At 41.2% G+C, this 20,155-nt stretch overlaps 2 protein-coding genes and 1 long non-coding RNA gene across 4 annotated transcripts; 2 read left to right on the plus strand and 1 right to left on the minus strand.

The window, feature by feature from the left end:
• Positions 1-126: 126 nt before the first annotated feature.
• TTC32 (tetratricopeptide repeat domain 32) lies at positions 127-18,499 on the minus strand. Of its 2 annotated transcripts, XM_070955691.1 has the most exons (4): positions 18,248-18,499; positions 15,947-16,113; positions 13,498-13,669; positions 127-290 (listed from the first exon to the last, which is right to left on the minus strand). In XM_070955691.1, the coding sequence occupies exons 1-3, from the start codon at positions 18,382-18,384 to the stop codon at positions 13,542-13,544; spliced, it is 432 nt and encodes a 143-aa protein (XP_070811792.1). In that variant the 5' UTR covers positions 18,385-18,499; the 3' UTR covers positions 127-290; positions 13,498-13,541. The 2 variants fall into 2 exon arrangements, with proteins under 2 accessions (XP_070811792.1, XP_070811784.1); XM_070955683.1 differs by lacking the exon at positions 127-290 and having other exon boundaries at positions 13,306-13,669.
• On the plus strand, positions 2,029-4,602 carry LOC139308831 (zona pellucida sperm-binding protein 2-like). Its single transcript, XM_070932710.1, has 7 exons — positions 2,029-2,049; positions 3,422-3,539; positions 3,621-3,787; positions 3,877-3,977; positions 4,047-4,171; positions 4,249-4,299; positions 4,391-4,602. The coding sequence occupies exons 2-7, from the start codon at positions 3,473-3,475 to the stop codon at positions 4,600-4,602; spliced, it is 723 nt and encodes a 240-aa protein (XP_070788811.1). The 5' UTR covers positions 2,029-2,049; positions 3,422-3,472.
• Positions 4,670-10,936, plus strand: LOC139325727 (uncharacterized). Its single transcript, XR_011601116.1, has 3 exons — positions 4,670-4,779; positions 10,598-10,691; positions 10,838-10,936. It is a non-coding gene; the product is annotated as an uncharacterized lncRNA (long non-coding RNA).
• Positions 18,500-20,155: the final 1,656 nt, after the last annotated feature.

The following is a 20,155-nucleotide window of genomic DNA, read 5'->3' on the forward strand; positions in this document are numbered from 1 at the left end:
TTTCCAGGGAACAACCAAGTTCTTATGCTTATAATTTTGTTATAATTTTGTTATAATTTTTCCAATAACAAATTCTTTCTTGTTTACATAGATACAGTTCCAGAAACACGGATATTTGATGTATTCTTGGGTGTCTTCCTTCCTGATGTCAATCTGGTGACTCTTACAATTGGAGATATGACTTTCTCTCTCAAGGAAGCAGAGCAAAAAGGTTACAGGATCTCGGTTATTTCCTTCCCCAATGGAACAAGAGGTTTTGAACTGGAAGTGCCTTTTGATGATCCCAATGTCTTAAAAGAAGTAAGATACTGTGTCAGAGTGTGTGTATGTGGTGTCCCCTCAATGGAGGAAGCACTGAACAAACATTGATACTAGCAAGTAGAAAAAAAAATCTTAAAAACCCCATTCTGTTTAATATCACATCTATGCATCCTGGTTGCTATAGCATAAAGATGCCCCATATAGTTTGCTGAGGACATGATCTCACTCTGTAACCTCCATAATTGTTACTAGCCCTTTGCTCAATCCAACTGAAACTGAACTGCCTTGGTTGAAAGTAGTGTTTCCCCAGCTATTTTGGCAGATGCTCTAGTGTGTGTGGAAAAGGAGCCTCTAGGACAGGGGTGGGCAAATGTGGCCCTTTTATAACCTGTGGACTTCAACTCCCAGAATTCCTGAGACAGCTTGGCTTTCTCAGGAATTCTGGGAGTTGAAGTCCACAGATTGTAAAAGGGCCACATTTGCCCACCCCTGCTAGGAGACTGGCACCCTGCAGGGCTCCGGTTGACTTGTTGCAAGATAAACACTTCCCCTCTAACTAGAGGCCATTGCCTCGATGGCCATTTTTGTAGTGGCTTCTAGAGGAGCCAAATAGCTCCTGGTGAAGCCTCTTGTTTTCCCTTTTGGAGGGGGCTTGGGCATGAGAATATCAACCTTATAATCACATCAAAAGCAGATTTGCTAGGTGGTAGACATTCCCATTCCTGAATAAAAAATATTTAGGAACAGAAAATCTGTATTTTATCCCATTAGCCACATAACCCTAGTTAGGAGCATGTGTAAAGATTAGAGGGCAAGCCTGGGTAATTAATAGGTTGTGTCCTAAACATGGTTTCTGTTAAAAGGATGTTGCCAAATGTTGTTGGATTTCATTGTTTAAATTTGTTGTTTTAAGTATATGAACATAAATGAAACTCGATATCACCTCCAAGTAATCTACACTCTGACCATGGGTCCTGAAGAGAAGCTGTATCATCATCCTGCAGACGTCGAATGCATAATGGCAGATGTCCGTAAGTTGACTGATATTATTGACCCATCAGTGGCTTTTTAGATAGTTGGCTTAACTTTTAGCCATAATGGACAGAAGGCTATTTCAAGAATTAAACCATTGGGAGCAATGAAGTCTGTATGGAGACTGTTTAAATGAGAACATGAAAAAGATTGCCTAAGCTTTGTTTTGTTTTGAAATGACAAGCAAATAGCAATTTAATTGCAACGTTTGGGCAAAATGTTCAAACTATATAATAACGGTCTCTAGTACTACGATCTATCAAACTTGGAACTACAATATTCAGCCTACTTCTAACTTTCTATGTGGATGTCTTCATTTTGCCTCTGGTTCTTTAACAACCACAGTGCCTCTTGTCTCAGTGCAATGGAGAGTTTGATCATGAACTAAACTATTAGCTAAAGACCAAATTATTCAAAACTTTTATCAGCTTACCAGTTATAAAATATAGTACAACCATATTTTTAACACTTAATTTTAAAAGAAAATATGTTAAAGGGACATTTGTAAAGGTTATTTTAATGTGACTTAATTTTTTATTTTTTTCTACAGAATTACCAGAAGGCATTGGATACTGTGACAAAGAGAATATATATTTATATGTTACAACTGCAGGCCTATTTCAATACTGGATTCTATATATAGGCAATAGTCCTTTGAATTATATCACTGCACATACAAATAGATATCGTATCACTACAAATGATACTCATCTACTATTGCAAGTGCCTTTCTTTGCTCCTGGGATAATATATGAGGTATATATTACAAGTGAGCCCTGGTAGCACCTAGCTTGCTTTGCTCATCCAAAAACTTAAGCAGGGTTAAACATGGTCAGCATTGGGACAGGAAGCTATCAGGAAATTCCAGGAAAGTAGAAATAAAAAAATCCTAGAAGGAAAAATGAAATAACTTCTATGCTGTTATCAAGAAAACTCCATGGACATGTCCATGAAGTCATGAGTCCAGCTTGAATTCATTCATTCATTCATTCATTCACACATTCATTCATTCTTGTATATTAACCCTGGTCAATTTAATAGATTTGGTTCTCTTAACTTGCCCACTGATGGATTAGATAGATGGATCGATAGATCGATAGATATTGAAAGTCACTCATTTTTTTTCCTCCTGTACTGAGTGACACGAGGTTTTTTTTAAGTAAATGTCTGTGCCAAGATGTAGAACTGACAGTATGATATAGCTAGTGTCATACAATTGCAGAAAAAAATAATTGATTATAAGGGTTTCTGTTAGTTATATTTATGTTAATTTGCATTTAATAAACTTTAGTGGAAAACACCGTGCACATATATAGGGGTTGGTATTTTAAGCATTCTTTCCCATTAATGGAAGTGTCCTCATAACTGGCAGCCAAGTTGAATGAATTCTTTAAAACCACAACACAAATTGATGCCACAAGCTAGGAAGAATACAGAAAATGACCATTCACTTTCCATAGAAATAGCTGTGCCTGAATTCAGGGAAGGGAGAGCTTTAGGCCACTTTAGCAAAAACTAAGAGTAGAAATAGACGTGTTAAGCCACTACAAAGCAACATTTGAGGCACAGTGGCACAGTGGTTAGAATGCAGTACTGCAGGCTACTTCTGCTGACTGCCAGCTGACTGCAATTTGGCAGTTCGAATCTCACCAGGTTCAATGTTGATTTGGCCTTCATCCTTTCATGATCCGTAAAATCAGGATTCAGATTGCTGGGGGCAATATGCTGACACTGTGAACCACTTAGAGAGGGCTATAAAGCGCTGTGAAGTGGTATATAAGTCTAAATGCTAGTGCTACTGTGTTTATTTATTTCTGTCTTTAAATCCTCTGGCCTTTCCTCCCCAAAGCCAAATAGTGTCTGTCCATCTAGCCAGTTACATTCTTTTCATTTTTCAAATTTATATGCTGGCCAACTCCCAATAACATCACTGCATTCCTGGACAAGCACCTTGTTTTCCCCTAAAGTGAAATAAATGAAATGAAATGCAGCCCTCATCCAAGAAAACTCTGCCCACATCTTTCTAAAATACGTTGTCATTTAGTAATTTCAAAACAAAGCAATTTCAATTAAACAATTTCAAAACAAACAATATCCTTAAAATATGCTCTATTTTTTTTTTTTTAAGGAAGTGTCCTTTGAGAGAATCCAAGCTAGATTTGATCTGGACTTGAAGAAAATGGCCACTCTAGAGACCCTGAATACCTTTTCTGTTAGATGTAATTTTCAGTCCTCAGAATTCATAGGTAAGGTCTATTTTTAGCGGAGAATAGTCTCTTTGAGGGAGATGTTTTGTGATCTAATTCACTGGCTCTTATTTTTTTCAGTGTGCTATCCTAATGGAACTGTAACTGTATTGGCTCACATGAAGACAGTTCCATCCATTGACATGGGCAAAACAAGACTGAAGGATAAGATTTGTAAGCCTCGAGAATATACAAAGAACCAAGCTTTATTTCAATTTCAAGTTTCTACTTGTGGCACTTCCTTAATGGTAAGGAACTGAGAAAAAGCTGCCCAGAATAAAAAACTAGAGGCGATCTTTTCATCAAGTATTTGATAATGTTTTTTTCTCTGATACAGTTTAATGATGAACACCTTATTTATGAAAATGAAATATCCTTTGAAAAAGAAACTCTTCCAATACAGAATCGACCAATTATCACAAGAGATCCAGGATACAGGTAAAACTTAACTCAGTCACAGCTGATTTCATTTTAAGTTCAGGAATTTAAAATATATTTTTATTGCAGACTGACTATCTTGTGCTACTATCCAATCAAAGACACCTTGATGCAAAGTGCTATGTTGTATGGTTCCTCATCCAGAACTTTACCTTTTGGTTCGGGTACAATGATGTCTTGGCCTAATAGCGAAGGTAGGTAATTTTTTTAAATGTACAACTTTATGAATATCTGTCTGCAGTCATGACAGCCATTATAATTTGTCCCACAGGCCTTATAAGGACAAGACAAGTTCTAAATATCCAGGCAAATATATTCAAAGGTAAGATTCTTCTAAACATGAAAATCATAAGCCTAAAATTATGTATTGTTTCAAAAATCAATCACTGCCTTCCTTTTTTTCTTCATCCCAGATGAATCATTCACAGAAGCCTATAAATCTCATTCATTAGTTTTCAAGAGTTCGTGGGAACCTCTATTTTTTGAAGTAGAATTAAAAGATGAAGCCCCTAATGTTGAGCTATTTTTGGAAAACTGCTGGATGACACAATCTGAAGAAATCAACAGCATTCCTCACTGGAACTTTATTGTAGATGGGCAAGTAACACTCCAGAATTATTTGTAATTATTTAGATTAAATCTATAGTCTAACAATGGGGATTTTCTCATCCTACCAAATAGATGTGAAAACAAAAGCTATGGATCTGTGATCTTCTCTCCAGTAACCACAAGCAATCCAATAAAATATCCTAATCACTTCAAAAGAATGAAGATACAGAATCTGACTCTTCCTCTGACGGAGGTACTGTTAAATTGGGTGAATGAGGACTCAGCAAGCCAGGCATTGAGTGACAACAGCTCTTTATTGTAGGGTGAGAACCCAGCGACTGACCAGGGGAAACAGCTCCCTTTATATACCTTGCAGCTGTGGTGGTCAGCCAATCAGCTGACGGTCAGTTAATTCAAACTGCCCACCCAAAATCTACATACACAACACTCCTCCCCTCCCAGAAGTCACTTGGGGTGGACATTAGCATACCTAGTGTCCGCACCCTAGTTGACCTGCGCAGTTCAGTCGGAGGTGTGGTGTCGAGCAGGTCGGAGGAACTCCCTGTTTCTCCCTGCCCCGCCAATGGAACCTCCGAGAATTCGTTGTGGGCGGTGACTTCTTCGGCTGACCGATCTTCTGCGATGGGGCGGCGCTGGATCTCGGGGCCGACAGCTAAGTTCTCTACTTGACTTAGGCTTGAGTTAGGTCTGGAGTTCGGTTGGTAGTTAGGGACCGGATCGTCGATGGTGTCTTCTGTGTTGACGGTTAATGTTGTGGCTCCGTTGCCTGAGCCTGGGCTATCGACAGATGCAGACTCTGAGAGTGAGGGAGAGGAGTTGGCAAGGACTCCCTCTCCAGGACCCTCCTCTCTGGCAATGCCTCTGGAGGACACTGAAGGCCAAGAGATAGGCCCAGAGCCAAGCACGTCCCTGCAGCCACAGGTGGACAGCGATGAAGGAGATAAGTGCTGGCTGGATCCTCGACAGCGGCGCAGGGAGAAGTGTGCGCAGCAGAGGGGAAGGCGTGCCAGAGATTAGCTGAGTCACTGGACCACACCCCACAGGGTATAAATGTGGGTGTGGTGGCCGGTTCAGTTTGTGACGAGCAAAAACTAGAAATAATCCATGATCTCTGCGTTACTGGACTTCTGCCTGCCTTGTCAGACTGCATTTGGACTAATCCTTGTATTGCTGAAACTTTGCCTGCTTTATCGGAATGCTTGCAGTCTAATCTTTGTTTTGTGTGAGTAAAGTCTGAATTGGCAGCTAGCCATTGGGTTGCTGCCAGCTTTATCTTCAAAGACTTTGTCGTGTGGCTTATTAACTCCGGGCCGTCTGTGGGGGTGTGTGTGTGGGACGGGGACAGAACAGTTAAACGCTTCCATAATTGATCAATGTGCCGCCGCCAAATCCTCCCATCTCCCATATCTACCCTATAAGACTTGGGCCCGGTGACCTCCGTGATTGTTCCGGTTTCCCAGAGGGGCCCGTTCCCGTAATTTCTAGCGAACACTGGCGTCCCTACTGTAAACTCCCTAAGCCTTTTCTCTGCTTCTCTGAAGTTATCCGGGGAATAACTGGGGTGTAGCCTGTCTAGGACTCCTCGGAGCTTTCTTCCCATTAAGAGTTCCGCCGGGCTTCTGCCTGTGGCGGTGCATGGCGTGACATGTTGGGCCGTTAAGAATTTGTCTATCCGTTCCTGCCAGTCCCCTGGGCCTAGGCGTGAGATAGCTTCCTTAGCTGTTCTCACAAATCTCTCCACCAATCCATTGCTAGCCAGATGAAACAGGGCTGATAGTACGTTCTGATCCCCAACTCTGCTAGGTACCCCTCAAACTGCATGGCCGTGAACTGGGGCCCGTTGTCTGAGACTAAGGTGTCCAGTAGGCCATGGGTGGCGAACAATTGCCTTAGCTCTCTAATGATGGCGTCGGTGGTAGTAGTTTTCATGAGTCTGATCTCCAACCACTTTGAGAAAGCGTCCACAACGACCATCAATACCTGCCCATGGAATGGGCCAGCGAAATCTATATGGATCCTGGACCAGGGACCCTGGGGCCATTCCCATTCCCTGACCGGTGCTGTGGGGGGGGTCTGGCCTAGACTCCTGGCAGGGCTGGCACTTCCCTATCCACTCAGTGATGTCCTTATCCATTAGGGGTCACCAGACGTAACTCCTAGCTAACCCCTTCATCCTTACGATCCCGGGGTGCCCCTCATGCAACAGATTCAAAACTTTTTCCCTTAGGCACAAGGGAACAATGACCTGATCGCCCCACAATAGACAACCCCCTTGCATAGTCAGTTTGCCCTTTTTGTTAGCGAAATGTTTGAATTCCCCGCCCTCAGTCTTTTCCGGCCACCCCCTCGTGACCCAACTCGTGACTTTCCTAATCATGTGGTCTCTGGTTGAAGCCCTCGCCACCTCTGCTGAAGTGATGGGCCCCGAGTCCAAGACGTCAATCAGCAGGACTGGAACTTTGGGTGTGGGGTCCTCTATCCTGTCCGGTAACGGGCAATGGCTGAGGGCGTCAGCATTGCCCATGCTCACCCCTGGTCGATGTACCAGGCGATAGAAGTAGGCTGCCAGGAAGATGGCCCAGTGTGTCATCCTGGGAGACAGGGCTGCCAGTGTGGGTCGGTTCCCTGTGATGAGACCCAGGAGGGGGCGATGGTCTGTGATGAGTTCGAAGTCTCTACCAAACAGGTATTCGTGGAACTTCTTGACTCCTGAGACTGCTGCCAGGGCCTTCTTGTCAAGTTGACTGTAGTTCCGGCGCTCAAAAGAGTCCGGGAGTAGTAGGCAATGGGTGCCTCTAGACCATTTGATAGTCTATGGCTCAGTATGGCCCCAATGCTGAAGGGGGACGCGTCACAGACTAGCACTAGGGGAAGTGTAGAGTTGTACTGAATTAGAAAACTCTCGGCCGACAGGAGTTTCTTTATGGCAGCAAACGCGGTAGCCTCAGCCTTCCCCCAAACCCATTTGGACTTTTTGGCCAACAGTCTGTGCAGGGGCTCCGCTACTGTTGCCTTGTCCCTTAGAAAAATTGCGTAAAAGTTCAATAGTCCCAGGAACGCTTGTAGTTCCGCTTTGTCTTTGGGGGTGGGGGCCTCTTGGATCGCCCTAATCTTGCTCTCGGTAGGGTGTATGCCGGTCCCGTCTACCCGATACCCCAAGAACTCCATAGAAGGGACTGCAATCATGCACTTGTTGTGTTTGACCCTGAGTCCTGCACTTCTGAACTTCTCTAGTACATGTCTCAGCCTCTCCCCTAGTTGCTGTTCGTCTTCTGCGGTGACGAGCACGTCATCAAAATATGGGACCACCCTTGGGATCCCCTATAACAGTCACTCCATGGTGCTCTGGAACAGTCCTGGGGCTATGCTGACTCTGAATTGGAGTCTGGTACACTTGAAGGCACCTCTATGTGTTACTATAGTCTGTGCCTCTGCAGTAGTGCCATCTACCAGCAACTGCTGATACGCCTGCCCAAGATCGAGTTTAGCAAAGATCTTGCCTGGCCCTAGGGAATGCAGCAGATGGTGTACGATTAGAACCGGGTAAGCGCTCTGTTGCAGGGCCTTATTGATCGTACACTTATAGTCTGCGCAGATGTGCACAGACCCGTCCGGCTTAATGGGGGTCACAACTGGGTTCTCCCATCAGGCATGATAGACTGGCACTAACACCCCCTGCTTGATTAATTTGTCCAGTTCCACATCGATCTTGGGCTTTAGGGCGAAAGGGACCCTCCTGGGTTTCAGCCGGATGGGGGTAATATTGGGGTTGAGGTTGAATGAAATAGGGGTCCCTACATACTTGCTGAGCCGCTCATCGAACACGTCCTGGAACTCCTTCATCAGGTCGTCCTTCAGGGTGCTTCGCATGTTGCGGACTCCGGTGAATCCCATGCCCAGGGCTCTGAACCAGTCCATGCCCAGGAGGCTTGGGAGCTTTCCGCTGACCACGGTGAGGGGAAGCTTCTCCCGGAATTCCCCGTACTCCACCTGGAACTCGCCGATTCCTTCCACGGGGATGCGGTTCTCCTGGTAATCGCGCAGTCCCAGCCGCTGGTGCCATAGTTGCCGTCCCTGGATGCTAGGGATGGCCTTCTTCAGCTTGTTCCAGGACATGATGGTAATTGGGGATCCGGTGTCGATCTCCATTACGCACTCATGCCCCTCGATGTCAACCGTCAGGTAGGTCTTCTCCCCGGGTTTGCAGGTCCGGCCAATTCGAATGGTGCAGGCCTCGAGATCCTCGGATTTCGTGCTCTTCCTGTAGCTGCCCTTCGGATTGGTTCTCGTCCACTGCACTGTCTCTGATTGGCTAGCGTTGCTCCGTGGCTTGTGCTGGGGGTTCTGCTTGGCTCTGCAGGCTCTAGCGATGTGCCCCTTCCACTCGCATTGCCAGCAAATTGTGTCCCGGAACTTGCAGGTCTGGCATGGATGAGGTCCCCCACAACTGGCACAGGCATCTCGATGGCCTCGCTGGTCCTGCCGGTCCTGTTCAGTCCAGCAGATCTCCTTGTCCGACTCTTCCTTGCTCCCTGTGCCTACGGTTTCCTGGTGAACCGGGGCCGACTTCTGTGCTGTTCTGCTCTGCGCCGACCCTTGTAGTCTCTTGGCTGCCTTGGAGGAAGATTCGTGAGCCCTCGCCTCGTCCAGTGTGATGTGTAGCGTGAGATTTGTCTTCGCGAGCAACCTTCTCTGTAAGCGAATATCTCTCACTCTGCAGATTAGTTGCTCTAGCAGCATCTCATTGAGGTCTTGGTACTCACACTGGTTTGCGGCCTTGCACAGGGCAGCGACGTACTCGCTGATCGATTCTCCCTCGTGTTGCAGCCATTGCCGGAATTTGAAATGCTGCACGTACTTCGATGGCATTGGGGCATAGTGGTCCTTCAGCAGCGTCTGAAGCGTTTGCCATGAGATGGTGTGAACCGAGTTCAGTTCCGACAGGGCCTCGGCCATATCGAACACCTTGGGTCCACAATGGCTCAGGAACAGGGCCTTCTTCTGTACGTCAGGTAGCCCCTGTAGGTCACTGGCCACCAGGAAGCATTCGAAGCGGGACATGTAGGATCCCCCCTTCTCTTCCGCGGGATTGAAAGGCACTGGTGGTATGTAGGCAGACATCGTTGGTAGATTCTCCAAGTACTCCGCTAGCTCGCCTGGCTGGATTCGGGTTTGCAGCTCTCTTGTCGGCTCGTGGCTTCAGCTCTTTCCGTGGCTTCTGGCCTCAAAATCCCACCTTCGTCGCCAATGTTAAGTTGGGTGAATGAGGACTCAGCAAGCCAGGCATTGAGTGACAACAGCTCTTTATTGTAGGGTGAGAACCCAGCGACTGACCAGGGAAACAGCTCCCTTTATATACCTTGCAGCTGTGGTGGTCAGCCAATCAGCTGATGGTCAGTTAATTCAAACTGCCCGGCCAAAATCTACATACACAACAGGTACTACTGATCTAACTGTATAAAACACAGACCAAATCACATGAATCAGTTTGCAGTGGTCATTATGTTAAAATATCTATGGAAGAAATCAAACTGCTTCCTTTTATAGACACTAAGCAATCTTAAATGTTAATAAAAACAAGTGGAAATGATTATCTATGGTGCAAATAAATTACTAATGTTCAATTAAAATAGTGAAAATGATGAAGTTAGACCTATTTTTTTTTAAAAAAGATCACTATAGATTCATACAACTGAAGCCAAATACTAAATCCTAGTTTAACACCATATGCAAATGTCTAACTATAATATCTTCCTCTGATCATCTATGTGCTAAAGGATGTCACCATCTCTTTTGCTTTTAAGTGGTAAAATGCTGGCATTTCATCCATTGCTACTCTATAGATTTAGAGGAAAATGAGGTTAAAATCCAAGCTATTCTAACTTTTCATCTTGAAGGTATTTCTTAACATGTCAGTTACACAGAATGTTAAGAGAGACTGGAGTTCAGCTTGCTAAATTTTGGGATTTATTCTCATAATATTATAGGACTTCTGACAAAGTCAGACTTCTGACTTCTGTTCCTTATATATCTTTTTAATCCTTATTTAGATATATTTGCACTGCACAGCAACAATTGGCACTTGCCTCCATGTGCCTAGTAGCGGACTTCCCTGTAAACTATGCCCTCCTGGAACAATAATTGGTAAGTTTTCCAATGAAAGTTGGAGAGATGCCACCCATTAATAGAGTGGTTACTAATACATAGTGAGTTCATTGCATATTGTAAGTTCCTATTTGGTACCTGTTTATTCAATGGATACTTAACCAATACTTCTTACAATGTTTTAGATCAGTATTCTGAAATTTACCCTAACCATCATGGTTATGTAGTAACTGGACCAGTCTTTATCCTTCAGCCTGAGCAATTTGAAGAGTTTGACATCACAAGAAATAAGGTAGGTTTCAGGGCTGAAAATAATTATAAAAATTGAGGTGAATGCTAGTGGAATCAAGATTGCTGGACGAGACTATCATCATTGATGTAATTGTGTAGAATAATATTGCAGTGATCATATATATATTTAAATATTCTTAATTCTACACATAACTGTGGGGCAATGTTATTCCTGAGAGGCATCAATAATAAACCATGATTTAGGGGCTGAATAAATCAGTACAAAATTAACAATTTGAAGGGAATCCAAAATATGTCACAATCCCACCTCAAACACTTTCAAGAAATCATATTGCAGTTTTACCCTGTGTCCCAAGAAATGAAAATTGATACATTCTCAGTTTGAACAATAACATCAGTTAAAAATCAGATATTGTCAGAAAACACAGAATTCTTAGATGGAAGAACATCCTAAAATCTATGGCCAAAGTAACTTTTAAAATCAGAGCTTCCACGTTTTTGAAGGAAATAGGTAAAATAATTAGCAATCCTTATCCTATTCAGGAATAAGTGCAATATTGCCCCGTTAAAACTAGACTAAATTAAATTAAGACCAAAAGGAAAGGATTTATCTGAATCAGTTTTACTATATACCTCTAGTAAAGCAAGAGATTAAAAAACCAGGTATTTTTTCCCCAATCCACTAAAAATCATCAGGGTTAGGTGTCTTCCTTGCTTTTATAAGGCAACAATTTCATCAAGCAATAAAAATTATATAAAATTAGTAACCTAACCTATCGATAAATTTAGTATAACTCCCTTTGTCTTAAACCCATCTTTGGTTTGTGAAAAATTGCTATTATATCATTTTTGTATTTCCCAGTATCATTTCCTTACAGTAATGTGTAATAGGTATTTGAGAGTGTTAAAATATATTTCACACTATATTATGTACAATATATAATTGTTTTCTATAGTTTTTTTAAAAAAATCAGTGTTGGAAACTTCAAATATTAAGTACATATTTAATAGAATCCACAGAATAATGTCAGTGAGGAAATGATAGTGCATAAAAATATTCAATTTTCTCCTCTACAAATATAACTTGTCAATTATTGTTTCTTTTTATATGAAGCAATGCAATAATAAGATTTTAGGTTAGGAAATGCCTTAATAGTGTCCCACATAAAGACAGTGACATAAGCAAATCCCTTTTAATACAAGATCAAGCTGCTATTTCCTCTTCTGTTCAGTGAACTATTATTCAGTCAAAGGATTCATTCAAGAACAACTTAAAAAATCTATTTAAATGCTTATCAAATGAAGGACTAAACTTCACAGGAGAATGGCCTGGAATTGTAATCCCTTTGGTATCCCATGCTTTAATTTGGAGTACCAGAGAATGAGGTTTCAGGGAGTAACCTAGTCAAAGGCCATTCCTGAATGATTTGGCATTCTGTGCAACTCTTACTGATGTGGTAGAACCTTCCTTATATCCATAGATTACTTCTCAATTATGCTTGTACTTCTCAGCCCTATTCTTACTAATACCCAAGGAGGTTCCCTCGGGAAATGGGGAGGTAGAGGATATCTTGCTTAGAGCTTCCTTTAAAATGATTGCTAGCTCTGGCAAAGTTTTAAGCCACTAGTTTACAAGCAGCATTTGAAGGTCAGTACTTATCTTGAAACAGAAGTCTGAGCTAAGAGTTGCAAACTGTTGATTAAGCAATCTGTATAGCCATACATTAATCACTGAGTTTGGGAGAATAAAACTTGCACAAGGACAAACGTATAGGGCATCCATTTATTTACCTTACAAGCACTGGCATCTATAATGAACTAACTATATATTGTTTTTTTTCTTTCCTACAGGTATAACCATGCAGTTACCATGGTCAGCTTTACTTGGGATTGTTAAAATATGTTTCATGCTAACTTCTTATTAATAAAAGCTTCATGAATTAAAAACAGAAGATACAAATTTTTGAGTCAGTCATATTTGAGATTTAAAATCTGCTATTACAAGGTAAAAAAAGAGTTTAATTTTTAATTGAAGTATTGGGATTCACAAATAAATATATTTCATTGCACTAGATATAAGACCTCACATTTAGAGTTGGGTGTGCACATATTACATAATCCATCATCTCAGCCTAATTTCAGTAATGAGAACACAATGAGAACACCAATCTGTAATTGGTGTTCTGTGAGAGCAGAAATAACCAAAGCTTGATATATTGTGTAACAAATCTATTTGCTTATTAAAGTAATATATTTTTGAAACCAATCAATATTACTAGGCATGGGGAATCACCAATGTTAATATGTAGAAGTTCTGCACTAATTCATATCTTGGATATTGCTTATTAATGCAGTGTAATATTATTATAATGAGGTAGCTGGTTATCAAGGAAATTTCTTTTATATACCTTGCGACTATACATGGGGCCAAACTACTTTACAGAATAAAATAAATCTTCATGTAATTGATGTGCTGTAAATAGTCATGCCAAGTGTTTGATATTTTAAGGATTACTTTGCATGGAAATTGATCTATTCAAAACTGAGAAGTAACATCCTTACCCCCGCCCCTCCAGGAAATTTACATCTTTACCAAATATTCCAGTCTCACAACCTGTTTCTTCTATACACTGGACTTCAATAACCTCTTCTTAACTTGTTTTCTTTGTCAAGGAGAGTCTGCCTTAAACTCAAAGATGCATCTTCAAATTTAGGATTTAGTTCTAACACCTTCCTGAAATCCTTCAATGCTTCATCAAAGAATCCTGCATATGAAAGTGAAACAAGGGATGATTTTATGTTATTTTATATATAAAAAGAATAAAACAAACTGTTTTATTAAATTATTCAGGCTAACACACTTTAGATTTACTAAAAAGTAGGATCCATTGAGCAGAGCACATTTTCTGAATAAAAATAGCAAAAAAAATCAGGTAAGTCCTGATTTTTTTGTCTCCAGCAATTTTCCTGAAAAATGGATCAGATTATTGAAGGTGTGTATACTTTTCTAACACTTAAAAGAATTGTGAAATCTACATTTCACATTTCTTTTAACATAGATTATTATCTTAATCTCTTCATGACTGTGCATGCATGGAAGAAGTTTTATATGTGCAAGGTCAAAGAATAAACAAATACAAATTCTTATAGACATCTGTTATTTTTCTAACATAGTAGTGTGTTTATTTCCAAAGCAGTACTTACCTGCTCATCAACTTGTATACAGCTTTTCTGTAATACAGATAACTAATTTCTTTGCTCGTCATGAACTTGTTTACCAAGCAACAATTCCTCTAACACATCTAAAATCTAAGGAGATTCCATGATGACATGGAATGAACATGAAATATGAATTTTAGGGTTAGGCTAATTGCAATTTCTATATAATATTGTACTTATGAAAGAGAAGGAAGTAAATGTTATAATTGCAGTATAATAATAAATATTTAATAGTAAATCTTTTCATTAGGAAATTTCTATCCTTCATTTATTTTTAAATTTATTGCTATAATTTCTCACTTTGCAAACACTCTCTTAGACCTTGGGCATTTACGTTTTTGGACAAAAACATTGCATTAAATTTATTTCAATAAAGCATCTCCATAAAAATAGAGGGCACATTCCCCCCTCCTTTATAAACAATCACATGATGCTATGCAAGTTTTGCTACTAACTTTACTATATTCTATGGAACTCTGATATTTAAGGAAAGGACAAATAATGGCAATACGATTTCTAAAAGGATGGATTTGGTCAGTATCGATGTGCATTCACACAACTCAAACATTAAGCTTGAAGACAATGGATATCTACAGCATTATAGATCACTTCAGTGTTATTAATCTATATTATGATTAAAATCATCTAGGGAATACCAACAACAGTATCACTATTTCCAAATTATCATCATGGACTATGGACAGATGAACCACCACAGTCACTCAGGCACTAGTCATTTCCCGCCTGGACTACTGCAACGCTCTCTACATGGGGCTCCCCCTGGGGTGCACCCGGAGGCTCCAGCTGGTCCAGAACGCGGCCGCGCGGGGGATTATGGGGGCGACGAGGCGCTCCCATGTGACACCTCTCCTGCGCGAGCTGCACTGGCTCCCAGTGGTCTTCCGGGTGCGCTTCAAGGTGTTGGTGACCACCTTTAAAGCGCTCCATGGCTTAGGGCCAGGGTACTTACGAGACCGCCTTCTGCCACCAATAGCCTCCCACCGGCCAGTACGCTCGCACAGAGTGGGCCTCCTCAGGGTGCCGTCCGCCAGACAATGTCGGCTGGCGACCCCCAGGGGGAGAGCCTTCTCTGTGGCGGCGCCCACCCTCTGGAACAACCTTCCCCCAGAGTTACGTATAATAACAGACCTCCGGATTTTTCGTCGGGCCCTGAAAACCTATTTATTTCAACAAGCTGGGCTGGCCTGAGTTAAATTTTAAATTGATTTTAAATTGGGTTATCTTAATTTCGGCCAAAACATTTAATTATTTTAATATTGTTCTTAAATTTTGTATGCTTTGTTTTTATCTTGGCTGTGCACCGCCCTGAGTCCTATTTGGAGAAGGGCGGTATAGAAATTTAATAAATAAATAAATAAATAAATAAATAAATTTTGAAATGCTGCTCTCCCATCCCCAATAATTATGCACTCCTGAAAACCTGTATTTTCACGCAGGCCTTTCCAGTATGAATATGAGAGAAAAGCTGTTTTTCTCTCTTCCATCTGCTTTTAATGAACATGTATTTTATATTAATGGTTTTAACTTAAAGTTTTTGTAACTTTTATGTACATTGCAAACTGTGAGGTATTTTATGGGAAGCATTATCTAAATGTTTTAATGTATACCATAAATAAAACACTTATATGAACAATTTCTCAAGAACTTCCCCATAACCTTAACCTGGATCTCTCAAAAAATGAAATAGGTTTCCTGAAAGGAATATATTTACAAAGTTCTATTAAAGAGAAAATAGTCAAAGCAATTACAAAGCAATTATAATAATGTGACACTTAATATTGAAGAAAAGTCTATGAACATACCTAGCCTATATAATATTAATCCTCTGTTATAATAAGGGATTTCAAAATTTGGCTGTGCTTGTATAGCTGACGTATAATCATCCATAGCTTCATAGAATTCAACTCTGAAATATTTAATTTGTCCTCTGTTGTTAAATGCTGTTGCCAGATCATGGCAAAGATGTTTGCTTAAAGGAAAAAGAAAAAAGATTATTATACTGGTAGTCTTTGACCTACTGTACAACATTTGTTTAGTGACTGTACAAAGTTAGTAAAGCATTGAAAAAAAGTGACTTGTAACTGTTTTTCACATGACCATTGCAGCATTCCCACAGTCAGGAGATCAAAACTTGGAACTGGCACATATTTATGACAGTTGCAGTGTCCCAGGGCCATATGACCATCTTTTGCGAACTTCTGACAAGCAAAGTCAATCAGGAACCCAGATTCACTTAATTTACTAACTTGGCAACTGCAGTGATTCGTTTAATTGTGGCAAGAAAAATCATAAAATGGAGCAAAACTCACTTACCAACTGTCTTGCTTAGCAACAGAAATGTTGGGTTCAATTGTGATTTTAAGTCAACAACTACCTGTAATTTCATTTACAAATTTTTGCATTACCATAGAAAGCATAGTATAATATGAAATGCCCCTTGAGATAAAAATCAAATAATTTCTTAGGGACACCTCAGCACAATTAATGCAACTCTTAGTAGGATTTGGGTTTGCAAGGCAGCCTCTAAATTAGAAATCCTAGGTTGTGCAGAATAATATGAACATGCTTGGGATAAAATTGAGTTTTGGTTGTGTGTAATGCAAAAAGTGCAGATATTAACAAAGTCCCTATAGTCATTGCCATTACCTAGTCTACTCTTTATCCTACCAAATAGCTTTGTATGAAAGTGATGGCGCAGTGGTTAGAATGCAGCATTGCAGGCTAATTCTGCTGACTGCCAGCAGTTCGATTCTCACTGGCACGAGGTTGATTCAACCTTCCATCCTTCCCAGTTTGGTAAAATGAGGACCCAGATCGTTGGGGGCAATATGCTGACTCTGTAAAGTGCTTAAACTGTAAAGCGCTATGAAGGGGTATATACGTTTAAGTGCTATTGCTACTGCTATTAAAGTTAACACTCAAGAAAATAAATTTTGTTTCTCTGAGAAGCTGCTACCATAGGACTCCTCGTTTGGGATAGCCTACACTCACAAGCTAAGCTTCCTACAATTTCTCAGCCAGCCAGGAGGCCATGGAGGGAATGCAACCGGAGGGACAGTGGCTAGTAAAACACTGTAAAGCATGGATGTTCAACCTTTTAGCTTGCCTGGGCCACAGTGAGTGAAGAGGAATCATCTTGGGCTGCATATAAAACATATGATATAGTTTCATAAAATCACTTAATGTTAAAAGTTGACGATCTTGTGGGACCACGTTATTAACTGGCCAAGGTCACAAGCAACCTAAGGGTCGGGCACACCTGTGGTAAAAGCGTTACATCCAGCACCTGGTTGCTGTTTGGTTCTGCCCTCCCCCCCAAATCTCCATCCATCTCCACTAATTGAGGATTCCCGTTTCAGAATACGCTTGTGACTGCATGTCTGTAATTTTGTTGCTTGTATCCTTGTGATTTATATTGATATTGTTTCCTAGTATGATTTGATTGCTTATTGTACTGTATGACTGTCGCTGGGTGTTGTGCCCTGTGATTCTTGACGAGTGTATCTTGTCTTTTTATGTACACTGACAGCATATGCACCAAAGACAAATTCCTTGTGTGTCTAATCACACTTGGCCAATAAAGAATTCTGTTCTGTTCTGTTCTGTTCTGTTCTGTTCTATTCTATTTATTCTATTCTATTCTCTCATCCATATTCCATCTTTTCATACATTGCTGTTTGGCTTTCTCAGCTCTCTTCTATAGAAAGCCCCTGCCCTTCTGGCAAAAGGACCAGGCTCCAAATTATCCTACTTCAGACCCAGCTGTCTGGAAAAGGCTCAGATGCTGAGAAAGACGGAAGGAAAGAAGCGAAGAGGAACCACCCACAAGCTGGATGGACTCGATTATTGCACTCAAAACGACGAATTGCAACCCTGTCGGTAGACCTGAGAGAACAGGTCAAGGCCATAGATCGCCATGGAGATCTATCTACGTGGGTCGCTAGGAGTCGAAAACGATTCCGGGGCTTGTAATCAACCAATTACTCCTCGACAAGCAACTCGGCAAAAAAAAAAAAAAAAAAAAAAAACCCACCACCGCCTCCGCGCCCCCCGGGCTCAGCCTTGGGATCCCATAGCCGCGTGTTACCCCGGCACGGAATCACCTCACGACGGAGCATGCGCAGTGATGGATGTATCGGCTGTAGAGCTCCTCCGCCCTCTCATGCTGCCGCGCTTCGAAGTGCTGGTGGGCTGCAGCTAGCAAGTCCCCGGCGCTTTCGACCCTCGAGTCTCCCGCCATGCATCCTCAGCTTGCCCGTCCTGTGCCTCCGCTTCCGTCCCTACCCAAATCTAAAAGCGAGACTACACATAGAAATCTGCCTTCCCTTCCTGGCCGGGGCAGCCCTGCCTACCGTGGGAAAGACACGTGACGCCCGCAAGCTCCGGTTGATAGATTTATTCAGAGGAAAGGTCGCCTTGGAGATGTTCAGACGAGGCGTCGGGCGGGTGCTTAGATAACGCGGGTGCTTCAGCACAAGCACGAAGTATCTTTGAGGTCAACAGCCTATATACATCTGGGCTATTGTGTGTGGAGGAAAACTGAAAACCAATAACGGGCTGCCGTGATTTGAGGAGAAAAAAAAATGGAACAGATTGGATACCCGAATAGGTGTTTTTTTTTTTTTTAAATACTAGGATTATATGCATATCTACAGACCCCTCACATCCTGGACATAAATTGTTTCAACTTCTACCCTCAAAACGACGCTATAGGGCACTGCACACCAGAACAACTAGACATAAGGACAGTTCCCCCCCCCCTCACATGCCATCACTCTGCTAAACAACTAATTCCCACAACACTGTCAAATTATTTATTTAGGCTGTATTACTATCATTCTTCTCATCTTTCCTATTGCCCATCTCCTTTTCTACTTATGACTATAACTTTGTTGCTTGTATCTTTACGATTTACATTGTTTTAGTTTCCTAGTATGATTTATGTTGATTGCTTTTATAGTATCCTATGACTATCACTAAGCGTTGTATCTTATGATTTGATGAATGTATTTTTATGATGACTATGATCATGATTTATCACTTATAGCTTTTATGTACACTGAGAGCTTATGCACCGAAGACAACTTCCTTGTATGTCCAATCACACTTGGCCAATAAAGAATTCTATTCTATTCTATACTTCACAGATGAGGCATGACTTACAATGCACATAGTCCTCGATTTACAACAGTTCGTTTAGTGACTGTTCGAAGTTACCACGGCACCGGAAAAATGGACTTATGATCGTTTTTCACACTGATGACCACTGTAGCATTCCCGTGGTCATGGGATCAAAATTCATATGCTTGGCAACTGACCCGACGGTTGCGATGCCCTTTTGTGACCTTCTGACAAGTCAATGGGGAAAACAGAGTCACTTAACAACGGTTACTAATTTTAACAACTGTAGTGATTCACTTAACCACTGTGGCAGGAAAGGTCGTAAAAGGGAGCAAAATTCACTTAACAAATTTCCCACTTAACCACATAAATTTTGGGCTCAATTATGGTCATAAATTGAGGTCTACCTGTATGCTTAACCCTAACTCTGAGTTTACAAAAATATAACATGCAAAAATCTGTTGTTTTGTCTCTGTCTCTGTCTCTCTCTCACTCACACACCCAAACCACACAAAATAAAGTTTCTCTTCAGTCCAGTTCAATTCCTGGTGACTTCTTGAACATAGCCTTGCAGATTTCTTGGCAGCAATTCAGGAGCTGTTTGCCTTTATCTTTGGTGATATCTTTGGACTTCTTAGCCAAGTCTACAGCTGTAAAATTCCCTGGAGATTCTCCCACCTACGTAACTTCCAAGTCTAAACAAGTTCAACCTGATACTGTACTACTATCTATCAGCTAAAGCCCACAAAGAAAAAAATTAATGCAAACGTTATCGATTTACATGTGTAGACATGTGATAAACATTTTACAAACTAGGTATCCATATTTAGTATTTATATTCAAAATTAAATTTGTATAATCTTAGAAAAAATATTATAAGGGAACCACAA

Source organism: Pituophis catenifer, unplaced genomic scaffold, assembly GCF_029215685.1.
Source record: "Pituophis catenifer annectens isolate HBS135680 unplaced genomic scaffold, rPitCat1.0.hap2 SCAF_1, whole genome shotgun sequence".
NCBI lineage: Eukaryota > Metazoa > Chordata > Lepidosauria > Squamata > Colubridae > Pituophis > Pituophis catenifer.